The sequence below is a fragment of the Barbus barbus genome, assembly GCF_936440315.1.
Source record: "Barbus barbus genome assembly, chromosome: 5".
In the NCBI taxonomy this organism is placed as follows: Eukaryota; Metazoa; Chordata; class Actinopteri; order Cypriniformes; family Cyprinidae; genus Barbus; species Barbus barbus.
In genome coordinates, this window is record NC_136733.1 from 32,409,982 (window position 1) to 32,424,003 (window position 14,022).

Consider the following 14,022-nt stretch of genomic DNA (forward strand, 5'->3'; position numbering starts at 1 on the left):
AACTTGATTTCCTATTTGGGCCTGCTCTCCTTCACAGGGAAAGAGGTAACACTTCTACAAGGTGATTATACTGCAATGAGCCTTAAAACGGAGGTGAAATGAACACGTGAACAATACATGGGCCCTTAAAACATGTCCATGCTGTATTATTTGGATAATGTCTTTTAACAAACCCTCATGTTGGACTGGTTCCAGCAAAAGAAGATGGAGAGGGCATTTGATCTTCTAAGTTACTGAATGCAAGTTTATCTCACTATCCTCTGTTTTGCTCTCTTGTTAAGAGTTTTTGTTTGGGATAGAAGAGCAAGCATATTTATGACACTTGTTTTTCCACATGTAAATGTTCTGTATATGATCTGTAAATCTTTCTGTGGATGTAAAAAACGAGTTTAATATAATGATAGGATTTTACGAGAACGTTTCTGTGTGTCTGATAGAAGACATTACACTATGACAACCTACCCAGTGTGCCAAAATGACATGACTTATGACTTTATGTACAGTATTTTCTTAATATTTTCCTATACTGTAGCATAAAAGGTTGTGAATTGTATACCACTTTAGTCAAGTTTTCCCCTCCACTTCTTTTTAAACTTATTGGTGAGCACTTGTCTACTAACAAGTCCAAGCACATGTTTTCTGCAATAATGCTGTAGTTTGAACGGAAAGGTCTTAGTTTACTTAGTGTCTTTAAAATGCATGTTGTTCTTACAGAAGATGAGAACAGAGAGCGGGATCCGAGGACTCTTGTCCTACAGTAGAAGGCGGCTAAGTATTTGGATGCAAATACAATGTGTATTCCTCAATGTGAATAAGATGTTTGGCATGTATTAACAAATAAAAGAATATATATATAATTCAAAACATCATTGTGGTTCTTTTTTTTTTTTTTGTTATTATTATTGTTAATGTTCACTTTACATGCAGTTCCAGTGTAATTATAGGAGCTTGTCACATTATTTCCAGAGAATGGCACCTGGTTTATTATGTTAAAAGCTGGAAGCATGCATAATGTTCCAAAGCTCCCAATTGTCTGTTTCAGCGTTCGTCGAGTTCAACAGGCTTTGGTGAGTGTGGTCATGTTTAGATGATTGCATTACAAAAACATTTACAATAGCCTATAAATTTGGCAGTTCATTTTGTATATGGTGGTTTTGACCCATATTGAGTGATAGCGTGGAGAGACGCATTTTTTGGATAAAATAGGAACAGCAGGATGCACTAAAACACAGGCGAACGCGTTGAACAAATTTCAAAACGGTTCTTTGATTTTTATTTACTTAGCCTATTTAGTCCCACGTCTCGAGAATTACCTGTCTACAAAGCTTATGCCTCGTGCATCTTTACTAGAGCTTTTTACCAGCTTTGGTAGGATACTGTGCAACGCATTCCGAAATTCCAAAGAACAGATCCTTCTTGAGATCGGAAACGGCCAGCGTACTGTTCTGCTGAAACATAAGCGTGACTCTGCATTTAAGCGGAAGCGTTGCTTGCACTGTCCTTTCTGCATCGTAGGGAGGCGTCCAAGTTCACTTCTAGTTCACGGTACATTCTGTTCCACAAAAACAGACACGTGTGTGTGGGGCTGGTTAGAGCGAAATAACAACGTGACCCATCTCGTACTGACAGCGTTGTTAGAAACGAAATGATTTACTACACGAGTTAACATGTAGGTTGTTTACATGAGTTCAAATAGTACAATCAAAACAACACCTGGATTTCATTATCCTGCGATTCCCTTTACTGTCTACACTTACCAAGAAAAGTAAATAGACCTATCTCAAGAGCATACCATCAATTGTTGTTAATAATAATAGCAATAAACGAGTTTTATGGTACGAAATGTGTAGAAATATAGCCTATATGAAATGCTAAAAATTAGAGTAGCCTATTCTGCTTAAGTGTGTGTTAATAGGATTGCTGATAGTCTCATGCTGTCCTCTCTACTGTAATGTTGCTATACGCTTTTTGGTAGGCTATCAACAGTATCATAAAATGTTCATGTCTATGTATAAACCCTTGAAATGGGGTCGCAAGTGTTGTTCCCATACTTTCCTAGAACTGTCTCTCAGTGTGAAGCTCCGTGAGTCCGGAGATTACTCCGAAAAGAGTCGTGTTACGTTTGCTCTCATTGGCTAATTTGGCCCCGTCCAAAGACCCTTCGCCAGGGTCCGCCTCAAAACTTCTATAGGCCATGCATGGGCAGCAGCACAGCCTCTGCTTGCACGCTTTATTGAAAGAAAGGAGAAACGTGTTGCTCTCGTGTGTTAGAGTTCAGTTGCTCAATGCTTCTGTGCGACCAGCTTCCCTGAAAGCTGAGAGATAAAAGAATGCATTCAGGTCGAAGGCAAATTTCGAGGAAATGGATATTGCTGTTTCCATTTAAAGTGGTCGTGAGCTTGCCAGGCAGAGTTCAATTATTTGAACACAGTTTAATCACATATATATATTTATATTTTTTTAACAACCTCTTTTGGGTGCAATGTCCGATATACACTAATCAACCTGTTAAATGGTTTATTTACGGAATTCTATATTTTATGCTTATGTTAATATATTTTTCACTGCATGCAATACAATGTGAAACTGACTCACACAGTTTGTGTGTGTGTGTGCATGTTTTTACATCCAGTAAACTGTACATAAATGTAAACGCTTCATCTCATCAATGCAAACGTCTACTGCTTTTTTAGAAACAACTAGGCCAGTGATAAGCAACTTCGGTCCTGGAGGGCTGGTGTCCAGCAGAATTTAGCTCAAATCCTAATCAAACACCTGATGAAGCTAACCAATGTCTTCAAGATCACTAGAAAGTTACAGGCAGGTGTGTTTGACCGAAGTTGCCTATCCCTGAACAAGGCTATATCAGCCAATGCATCGGTTGCTGGAGGAGGACGCATGCTGCTCGTAGTTCCTGTTATTTTAGCACGCCCCTCATCTGATACTCAGAAGACTATTGGATCGATGACCCCTCAATCTCATGCTGCCTAGGTGATTCCTGGTACTGCATTCAAAGCGTCGCTCTTGGACCCCCGTGTCCAATCAGCGACGAGTTTTATGATGACACCTTGGGATTCCGCGAAGTAGTTTCTTTCAGATGAGAACAGCAAACAGCGGCACAGAGTTGACGCACTTATGAGGATAGAAGGGGATGACAGTACGCAAAGTTCCACGCTTTCTGATGTGGTTGACATAACATTGGGAATAGGCACCTGGATGTTTATTCGATAACTTGTGCGTGTGGACGCAAGCGACACACGCTTATTCTTCGCTTGGAACATTAATCAGTCACATTGGAAAAGACACGTGTAAGCGTGAATCCACGTTTTCCGGAGTCATCTGTATCCCGATGCGCATAAAATGAGAGTCCCGCTCCCTAAGTTTTAGTGTGTTTAAGTTAAAGTAGCAGCTGATATCTCCATTTCCAGGACATTTTGGATAGGGTAACTACAATGACGGACGTTGATGCTGCAGCAAGGTCCTTGGGGCCGGTTTCACACGGTGACCGCTCAGACAAACTAGCCGGCGAGGAGGGTTCTGAAGAAAGTCAAGAGAGCCGGACTCTGTTAATGGTCGCAATGATCCTGCTGGACTTAAATCAGTGCATCCCGAGCGGAATCAGCGGCAAATGCATAGTGAACAGTGATGCGGACAATCCAACCGGCGTGAAGGAAAACCGGGAGAAATGCAGACAGAGCGCGAGTAGAGTGAAAAGGACACGGAACCGCGTCAGACTGCATGTATCCGCTGAGAAGAGACATTGCTGTCCCTATGCGGGCTGTGGGAAAATATACGGCAAATCGTCCCATCTTAAGGCGCACTTCAGAGTACACACCGGTAAGAATAAATAAAAATGCTTATGTGTACACTACAGTAAATCAACTAAAACCGGTGGTTCGACTCGGATTGTTCGTGTATCTGGGACGCAGTCTGTCATTACGCCCCACGCCCGCGTGTTTTGGGAACTCATGTAACAGTGGGTGTAACCGCAGGCGGAGCGCTCATGGGTACACACGAGAGCGGAACAATACACACTGTTTCTAATCAAAAAGTGTGAGCAAACATGCTGCTTAGTCCACACTGTTACGCAGGACGCCGTGTGATCAAAAAAATTGCGTAACCGTGTAGGGGAAAAAATGCTAAAAGTAGCCAGATATCGTTTCAAGCTTGTTAATAGGCAGGACCCATATCGCGAAATAAACTGTTGTCTGGTTTATGCATCGTATGGATTAAATGTCTGTTCTATTCTGTCCCAATTGTATTCTATTCTATAATTGGTCTAATATAAGTGCATCATAGCCACTAGTCCCTGATGATCCGCATACTTCAATGCGACACGCACAAAAATAACCGCATATAACCTAACAACGCAACGATGACGCGATGCACACACCTCTTGATTCCAGTTGTAAACATTGGGCACGTGGTGCAGCATTGAAGCCAAGCGCAGCCCCGCCCCGCTCAGTCATTAGGTGCGTTCGACTTGAAGCACGGCTACAGACGGTGGTAAACGAGAGTAGCCGCTTGCAGTCAGGGGCAGAGTTGAAAACGGAGTCGTCAAGTCGGACACTTCGGGGCTCTCGTAGTTTGCTGCATCTACCTCAGTCATGGCAGATCACGTGGCGTTTGCTTGCTTTATTGCAGACGAACTGGAAGCTATAGAATTGCCGTTATTGTTGTATGAAATTGAGCACAATGAGCAACGAAAGTGAGTAAAGGTTCAATGTAATAAGTATTGTTTTTATATATCCAAAGGGACATGGGACCATACCCAACACCAGTGTGACTCGTTATTTCTAATACTAACCAATCAATGCAATTATACTTAACAATTTTCATTAGAAGTGATTCTTTTTTTATTACTATGTTGGTTTATGTTTTAATAAACCTTTAAGATGTATGTAATATTTTGAAAGGGTGTCATCACGACAGAAACAAGTTTTAAGTAAATAAATAGAACATATTGAAAATTTGACTTGTGCAGTATGATTCATTATGTGTGTTTTTGCTACTGCAACTTAATAAAAATAATCTATGAAGATAATAATTGTATGTACTAAATGTGGTTTTCATTACAGATAAAAGAATTAGGATGTTACATATTTGTTTACTTATTTTACTATTTCTCCAGTTAGGTAAGCACATTTTAGTAAGACAAAACACCATGAACATTCATACGTGATCACCATGAACAGGCCTACGGATAAGCCCAATTTATTTGCCTTTCTATTATGAATTATACCATCTTATAAAAGTGATCTGAATGTTGTATTAAGTTGACATCCAGCCAGAGTTGTTGGTAGTAATCACATGAAAGTGAAGATGGATGAACCCAGCAACAAGACAATTAGTATCAATCAGAATCCACGATGACCACATTATATTAAAAGTCTGTAAGATTGACACTTGATTTATTCCATAAAAAAATGATCTAAATAGGTTATGCAGCTTAATACTGTAAAGGGTCTGTATGAAAAAGGTCCAAAATAAACCTATGCACAAAACCTATATAAACGAATTAACAAAAAAGTGATTGCAGTAAAAATAATTGTAATCTTTTAATAAACATGATTTACGAGATGAAGATGACATGAAAAGTTAATTTATTTTTATTTTTTTGAAAGTCCGTATATGAGCATTAGTGGGACTGAAGTTGTCAGAATAAACCCGAAATACACGTCCTTGTTCTCATGTGATGAATTTGGCCAATCATGAAACAGCTGTGTCGTCATCAGCGCTCCCGCAGTCGCTCTGGAGAAATTGCGCCGGCTGAGTCAGCCGGCTGCTCTCGAAACGCTATCGCGGTACTTTGATGCCACACGTGACAGTGACGTGTGGTCGGCGCCGGTTCAAGTCGGACTAAATTTCTAACCGGCATGCACTGCTTCAAGTCAGCCGCCGATCGGTCTGCTAAGTGCTGCATGAAGTCGAATGCACCTAGTGCGTTCACATCCACTGACAACTAGGCCTATAAAAAAAAATCAGCATTTTCCTCGGTTTTGACATCACAGACGCGCACCGAACAAGTCGCCAAAACGCCGGTGAAGGTGCTTCCATGCATGGAAAAAAAAATCTAGATGTGCCGATAGTTTTATGCCGCTGGCTGTTTTTCTCAGTTGGAGCGGAAATAACAACAGTCTTAAATTTCTCTCTCCGTTGTGTGTTTTCTTAGGTGAGAGGCCCTTTCAGTGTACATGGCCAGGCTGCGCAAAGAAATTCTCACGGTCGGATGAACTGACGCGACATTTTCGCACGCACACCGGGGAGAAGCGCTTCATGTGCCCGCTCTGCGACAAATGCTTCATGCGAAGCGACCACCTCACCAAGCACGCCCGCAGACACGTCGACTTCCACCCCAGCATGCTCCAGGGTCCCGCCGGGCGAAGACGACACTCTTCAACGTCCACATCGTCCTCTGGCTCCAGCGATCACGTGTCTGCTGGTGTTTGAGCAACCACATGACCCCCCGCTGCACATTTTGGATGTCTCTCTTTCCTAAGGCTCTGATCTCGGGGCTTCTGTTATGATATGAGAAATGATGAGGTGTGTTACATAATGGAGACATACAAAATATGTTGTGCTGAAGTTCTCCAAGGACTTCTCAATGGAATAGACAGAAATCATCAGATTTAGGCAGAAATAATGTAATGAACATTTACTCTGAGGACTATTTCAAATATATAGGAGTATTTATATCACATATCACAAATATGAGATTGATTTCAATACAGGAGCCAGTGGATTTATTACACACCCACTGTGACAAAGGGAAGTGAACACATTCTGAGTAAAACTATATTCTGCGTGCTGAAACCAAGACACATTTTATTTATCACTTTGAAGTGTCAAATTTTGCAGTGGTCCAGTTATTGGAAGTGGGTTTTAAAATAACCGCTATGAATGTTTTCGGTTCTTTTGTGTTATTTACGGGGACAGCAGTTGACTTCAGTGTTGAAGATGGTATTTGTATGATATTACAATAGATGGGTACTTATAAGATTAACTTTGCATCGTGTGAGGTTTTACGCACACAAACAAGCTTTTATGTGTTTTCTTTTGTTGTTGTTTGTTTTTTATCAGTCCTAAGCAATTATTTGCATATTCTAATCAGTTATGGAAAAGAATGTAACTTATTTAATGTACAGCATTGAAAATACTGTTTTATTCACTTTTATTATTTCTTTTTGAAACTTTTTTTTTTTTTTTTTTTAACAAGTGATTTAGTGAGACTTAACAGAAGTTGACTCATTAATAGTTTACCACCGCCATCTATAGGTGTGTTATGGGAAAACACAAACTAAAAGCTGTGCCGTAGATACATACACTGACTAAACAGCTGAAAAAGACAAAGATTGTATATTTCTCCCACTACCGATGGTTCTATTAGCAGCCTATTTACAATCAGCCAATGAACTTGAGTAACATAGTTTTTTATTAGTTTTGTGAATGAGTTTTTAATTTTCATGCAAGTCCCACTTGAGTTTAGAAGTTTTTCCACTGATCAGCTGTTTACTTGAAACACTTCATGTAATTTGAATCTAGATTTAGTTTGAATCTACCGTAATTAGCAGCCATTGTGCTTTAAAATACACTAGCACAAACTGAATGTTACATGTGAATCAAAAATCAATGCATTTATTGGATCTTTGTTCAATAACAATTGTATAGATTTTTATATTTTATGTTATGAAAACAGATCAACAGATGTTTGGCATTTATTGTCTCATAGTATCTGTGCTAATTTATTGTTCAGATGTTCTATATGTTGTTTAGTAGGTTGTGAGCCTGAATTCAAGAAGCAGGTTATTTGAAACTGTCATTGTAAAAATGCTCAACCTGTGCCTTGTTTTGAGCTTAAGAACTCTTAGATTGCAGAATGTAATTAGCAAGTTGAGAAGTACTTTGCTGTAATTTACAAAACTCTTCTCAGTTGTTTAGTGTGAATGCAAGTGTTGTGATGCGTATCTGTGTCTTACAGACCTTGAGCCACTACTGTTGTACATACATGTGCTGTACTTTTCCATCAGCATCATTTATGCAACATTCAACTGCTTTCATTACCTGTAAATTATGTCTCTAGAGGGTTAATTAAAACAAAGAAAAGTGTCATTCAGGTCTGCTTTTATTGATATCACTGAAACCAATAACAACATTGTTAATACATAAATGGACTTTCTCACAGAATTAACATATTTATGACATAAAAACACAGCTTTTGTCCAACAAACGCTCACCTTTGATTACGCTTTGAATTGAATACATCAGGTCATTACACTATTTTAGTCATAGTTAAAACGGACTAAAAAGTGAATATGAGCAGTTCGAATGAAAACCGTTTCTTGATCTAGACAATAAGTAGAGTGTAAAGATGGCTTTCAAAGCTGAATGGAAGTGAAAAAGATTTCACGTGTAGATGAACAGTGCAGGTTCATCATTGACAGCTTGAATCATTTTTAATAATAATGAATGTAAAGATAGGCCAGAGATTTGATCAGTTAAGCATTCCAGGTTTCGTTCCAAAGACCAGCAGAAAACAGTGCTTTTAAACAGCCCACAACTGATTTTCATGAAATTCAGTGATGTATTCTGATCGGTGGTATGCATATAAAATGCTAAATTAAAATGGACAGATTCCAACAAGGAGCATAAACATTCTTTGGTGCCTTCAAGTCTTTGAAATCTGAACATCTTCCAGAAAAAAACTATACTTATTGTAAGAAAGCTTACAGGCAATTTAAACATCTAACATGTTTGGACATTCTAAGAAACTAAACAGCATTTTTAAAAATGTCATAACAGTTATTAAATCATACCCAGTGATTTCTGACCTTAGAAAAACTGCTTTGAGAGACAGAAAGGTCTTCGTGTAATCATTTTATTATCTGCAGTCTGTTGTGAGATGTTACTGTGAAAATAACAAATATCTAGACCTTGACCAATCAAATAAAAAAGGGTTGGTGTTTTTCCTTTTCGTTCATGACTCATTCGCATGTCAAATCCAGCGGAGCTTCAAACGTGATTCAATTAAATACACGTGTGAGATATCAAGAGTAAACAAAAAAGTGTGATGCCCAGGTGCATGCCAGACAAGGCTACTGTTAGCGCTGCAGTACGCATGCACCAACATGCAAAAATGTTCAACAGAAACGATTCCAAGTATAGCCTCAATAGCAGCCTCGAACAATAAACATCCAACCAGATCCGTACGGAAATCAAATCTTACCATAACGACGACGTTGATGCAATGAGTGCAACATGAAAGCAGAGAATTCAGTGGATAAGCTATTTCAAACTCTCTGTAACATCAAGTTGTTTTTAATTCACAATTAAAGCCATCTCAATGCTTTATTTGTTCTACGTTCACTTGTACAGTATAACACAATGCCAGCTAGGAGGTGAAAGTGAGCAGACTCTCCTAGCGTATTAGCAAACAGTGCATATCCTGCCATAGGAGGAAGCAACCAATAATAGTCATGTTAATAATCATATGTTAGAGTAAATGTGTCTATGTGTGTGTATCAGCAGATGTAATGTGTTTTGTGTGTGTGGGTGTGTGTTCACATTTTCCTGTACACCATGTTCATCATAACGTTTACTGTACATTTCCCTCTGTAATATTGATTAGATGTCTTATCTGAGGTTATGAAAGGGAACGAGGGAGGGGAAGAGAGAGAGGGAGCACAGGGAGGGGAAAGGTGACAGATTTACTGGATTTGACAAGCAGTGGAGGAGGTGGCTTGGCAGCACATGCAGGTTGAGTTAACGGATTTGGGTGGTATGAGGTCCAGGTCTTCATCATCAGGGATCTCATCCAGCCTGTATCCATCTTTCAGTAGCTGGATGTTCAGATCCTGGTTTATCTGCTGCAGGAAGCAACGGACAGCATGTCAGGCCGGGCTGCATAAACGCCACTAATTAAATCATATGAATGAATTCAATACTCCTGGCAGCAGTTATTTAATAGATTGATAAGACAACAGGGTTGGTTCAATAGCTTGATTGGGACATTTATTGGTTTAATGAATCAATGACATGAACAACAACATGAACATGATTAGCAACAACAAATGAGCAATGGGGACCTTTAAAGGAATAATTCACCCAAAATTAAAATTTGCTGACAATTTACTCATCCTAAGGCCATCCAAGACTTAGATGAATTAGTTTCTTCATCGGAAAAGTTTTGGAGAAATTTAGCATTACATCACTTGCTCACCAATGGATCCTCTACAGTGAATGGGTGCCGTCGGAATGAGAGTCCAAACAGCTGATAAAAAAATCCTAATCACATGCAGTCCACCAATTAGAGTTCTGTGAAGTAAAAAGCTGCATGTCTGTAATAAACAAATTCATTATTTAAACCATTAGTTTATGGCTAAAATATTGCTGTGGAATTGTTATATTTCTTTGGAATTGTTTTGGACTCTTTTGCTTGCAAATGGTGCTTGATGTCTGCCTACTTTTTCCTGCTTCAGACAAGATGACTTATCACTTTACAAAGCAATATTAAGGATAGAGGACTTGTATTTTAGCTGGAAGCAATGGTTTGGCATTAAAAACATCTTAATGATGAGTTTGTGTATTAAAAACATGCAGATTTTCACAAGATCTTAATGAATTACTTGTGATTTTTTTTCATCAGCTATTTGAACACCCATTCAGTGCAGAGGATCCATTAGTAAGTAATGCTAAATTTCTCAGATGAAGAAACAAACTCATCCACATCTTGGGTGGCCTGAGGGTGAGTAAATGTTTAGAAATGTTCATTTTTGGGTGAGCTATTCCTTTAAAGGAAAACAAAAGAGAGACATTTAAAACAAAAGGGAATTTAGAGCATACAAGATTGTGAGTGACATTTGAGAAGGAAATCCACTGTCATGATGCTTGTGGTATGGGGCTTAGGACATTAACCAGAGTTCATAGGTACCTGTTCCCTTAGAGACCTCACCTCGGCTGACGAGTATCCTGACGAGGAATATCTAGACATGTCAAAGTCGTCATCGCTGCAAGGCAAGTGAAAACAGTGAGTCTGAGGCCTGTGGCCAATGGGGGCATAAGTAAAATCAGTAAAGGAAGAGTGAAGAGCATACCTGTCTGTGTCTAGAGCAACTAAAGGTTTCTCATCTGGACTCTGGTCTAAAGAAGAGTAGCCTTTATTGGGAACCACTAGCCTGGATGGTAAGAGAAATCGAGAGAGGTTTTTCAATTAATGTGAAATAAAACAGTACAGTGGAGACTGTGATCATTTTCTCTTGTTTGTACCTTGTTCTGGCCATCACATTATTTTTCTTGGGTTGCTGATTGACAGGGCTTCCAGCATTGCCATTTTTCAGTGACCCTTTCCTAACCAACTCTCTCTGTTTGTCTTTACAAAGCAAAAAAAAAACAAAAAACAACCAATATTAGACATGCTTATATTTTAATCATGTCATCTGAAACAATTGCAAAAATTGCTTTAAATAAAATCATAGCATTAGCATTTGGCGGTATATACAATCCCACAACTCACCTATCTTCATATGGCGAGGAGAAGGTTTATAGTTGAGAGTGGCAGGTTCACTCTCCCTGGCATCTGAGTCTGCCTCTGATGTGGTCGATGATGCTGGATCCTGGTGGAAAAGGGGAAAAAAGGAAAGAAGTGTCAAGGCAGTCTAGTTTTATTAAGTCAATTTTATTTGATGTCTGTTCTTCTTGACAAGAGCCTTTCTCTGTCCATTTTGATCAATGTGGATGAACAAAGCTTTACTTTATTTCTACTGTTTGATTTCTCCCAGCTCATTATGACACCCTGGGATTGATGGGAAATTTACCAACTTCAAATAAGAAACAGGCCAAGAATTGTGGCAAATAATTTCAAAATTTCAAAAGCTGGAAATAGGATGAAAAATATATAGGTGCAGTGCAACACATTTTGATAAACTGAGCGCAAAAACTGTTCATATTGTATTGTTCATCACAACATTTAATATAATATATACATAATAATAATATAATATATATACACTAAATCAGTGTCACAACCAAAAAATGGGTTCCAGATCCAGAGTAACTTCTTTCATGGGTTTAGCAACCAAAAAAAGTGTAAACATTGAGCCTCCCAGGCACCATTGAACATTTAGAGCAGTCTCCGTCAATCTCTTTCCAGTTCAACCAATAGCGAGAGTTTGGACATGGCTACTGTAGCAGGCTGAGCCAGCAGGTGTTTAGCCGGTGTGAGACCGTGACGCGATTAATGTAGAATAATATTCAGATTCGGTTACAGAAAGTACAAGCCAAAATTCGTAGACTTGCCAAAGCAAAGTTGTAAGACAGACAAAGGGGTAAAACAACGGTAAACACTGGTGGCTTTTTTTACAAGATGGAGGATTTTAATAGTATGGTTTCAATAAAGATGCTGAACTTGCAGAGTTAGGCCTACTTCTCGACAGGTAAGCAAAAACTGCATACTTAACCTTTAAATATGTTCATTTCCATCCATAATATATTGTATGTGGTTGAAAAGAGAAAGCATGACATAATTGAATTTTAACATTTACCCCCGGTTTCACAGACAAGGCTTAAGACTAATCCTAGACTAAAATGTAAATCTGAGCTGTTTCAACTGAAACTCAGGCCTTAGAATTTGACTATTTAATCTGCTGCATGAATACATATTATTAGGCCTATACAGTTAATATAAATAATTAGAATTTCCGATCTGAAGAACAGTTGTTTACATCTCTATGAAAATCAGTTTGATATTGTGCTTGATGATCAATGTAAAATCTGTGTCCTGAAGCAATAACAGATGAGAACCACTGATCTATAACTAACCAGAGGCACACTGACAGCTGCTGTACAGGTCATGGGTTAAATATGGGCCATCCAGATGTCTCTTGGAGCAGAGCTGGTTATTTTCCTGAGAATTATTGATGAATTCGTCATGGGTGGGAGGGGTATGGACATTATTCTGGTACCTTAGCACGTATTCTGCATGATGAAGCAATCTAAGGCGGTAAAGACCTCTACGAGATTGATTAAACATCACGCAATATTCATAGTATTTCAAATGAACGTTACAGACAGCGTTACGATGAAAGTACGAATATAAAGAACAAGTTGAGCTGAAGTTATAAGACAAAATGAAGCAGATGTTGTTTTCGATGCAGGGAGCACACAGTCTCAGTGCGCAGCATCCTTACATTAGCTAGCAAAACATACATCAGACATAGAAGCGCCATCATCGATCTCTCGTAATATAAGATATTTGACATTTTTATAAAAAACAACGGTCTGTGATGCCATAACATGAGACTAATGAAATACTCAATGTGTAGTTGGTTCATATTGATCTACCGTTCGCGCATCAAAACGTTATTAAAACCGCATACTGACAACATTTGGGATTTAATCGGTTGTTAAAGAGTCAATTTGATTTAACTTACAAAAGGCTGCATCTCTGCCTCGGTCGGCACCTGAAATCTGTCAATTTCTTCCATCATCTTGGCGGCGGGGTGTCAGCCTTTTTTTCTTTCTTTTTTTGAGCGTTTGTGGTGGATTTCTGCGGATATACCGCAACTAATTGGTTAAAAAAATGCAATTTCACAGCTGCGTCGTCGGATATTTGTCAGCCCCAAGAATGTCCCCGACTCTCTTTCATCCCAGCGATCGCTCGTTAGCCAGCAGTGACCGAGTGGCGACTTAACCACCCACTTCCGGGAGAAACGAGTCTGGAGACACGAGCAGCACTCAACGCCATCGAGGCGATGTCTGCTCCACCCAAGACTAGCATCAGACACAGACATCGTGCAGGGGTATCTCGGTGTGTGTAACCTCGAGATGGCAAGATTTTGTGTTGGATGTTGTTGTTTTGCAGTCCATGTCGATCAGGGATGGCAGACTGGCATCTAGTGAATGCAAACAAATATGTTTTTATTAACGGGATTTGTGCCTATTTGCGTGTTTACAGTATTGAAAGAGGTTGGCCGTGCTTTATGCACCTGTCCAATACCAAGCACAGGGCAAATGACTTCAGGACCCTGG

General features: G+C 39.3%; 2 protein-coding genes across 3 annotated transcripts; one reads left to right on the plus strand and one right to left on the minus strand.

Moving 5' to 3' along the window:
- Positions 1-3,095: 3,095 nt before the first annotated feature.
- On the plus strand, positions 3,096-8,103 carry LOC306870519 (Krueppel-like factor 9). The gene is made up of 2 exons (XM_079417823.1): positions 3,096-3,837; positions 6,173-8,103. The coding sequence occupies exons 1-2, from the start codon at positions 3,453-3,455 to the stop codon at positions 6,448-6,450; spliced, it is 663 nt and encodes a 220-aa protein (XP_079273949.1). The 5' UTR covers positions 3,096-3,452; the 3' UTR covers positions 6,451-8,103.
- Positions 8,104-8,105: 2 nt separating this feature from the next.
- Positions 8,106-13,702, minus strand: LOC306870520 (protein FAM219A-like). Of its 2 annotated transcripts, none has more exons than XM_079417825.1 (6): positions 13,425-13,702; positions 11,510-11,609; positions 11,263-11,365; positions 11,091-11,171; positions 10,949-11,003; positions 8,106-9,863 (listed from the first exon to the last, which is right to left on the minus strand). In XM_079417825.1, exons 1-6 carry the CDS (start codon positions 13,479-13,481, stop codon positions 9,705-9,707), a joined length of 555 nt encoding a protein of 184 aa, XP_079273951.1. In that variant the 5' UTR covers positions 13,482-13,702; the 3' UTR covers positions 8,106-9,704. The 2 variants fall into 2 exon arrangements, with proteins under 2 accessions (XP_079273951.1, XP_079273950.1); XM_079417824.1 differs by having other exon boundaries at positions 10,928-11,003.
- Positions 13,703-14,022: the final 320 nt, after the last annotated feature.

What these genes read in the sequence shown, in the direction of transcription:
- LOC306870519 (XM_079417823.1), top strand. Translation starts at nt 3,453, where the DNA reads ATGACGGACGTTGATGCTGCAGCAAGGTCCTTGGGGCCGGTTTCACAC. An exon ending in GCACTTCAGAGTACACACCG is followed by an intron (nt 3,838 to 6,172) that starts GTAAGAATAAAT and finishes GTGTTTTCTTAG; the next exon opens with GTGAGAGGCCCTTTCAGTGT.
- LOC306870520 (XM_079417824.1), bottom strand. Translation starts at nt 13,481, where the DNA reads ATGATGGAAGAAATTGACAGATTTCAGGTGCCGACCGAGGCAGAGATG. An exon ending in AGGCAGAGATGCAGCCTTTT is followed by an intron (nt 11,610 to 13,424) that starts GTAAGTTAAATC and finishes CTTTTCCACCAG; the next exon opens with GATCCAGCATCATCGACCAC. An exon ending in AATGTGATGGCCAGAACAAG is followed by an intron (nt 11,172 to 11,262) that starts GTACAAACAAGA and finishes CTTACCATCCAG; the next exon opens with GCTAGTGGTTCCCAATAAAG.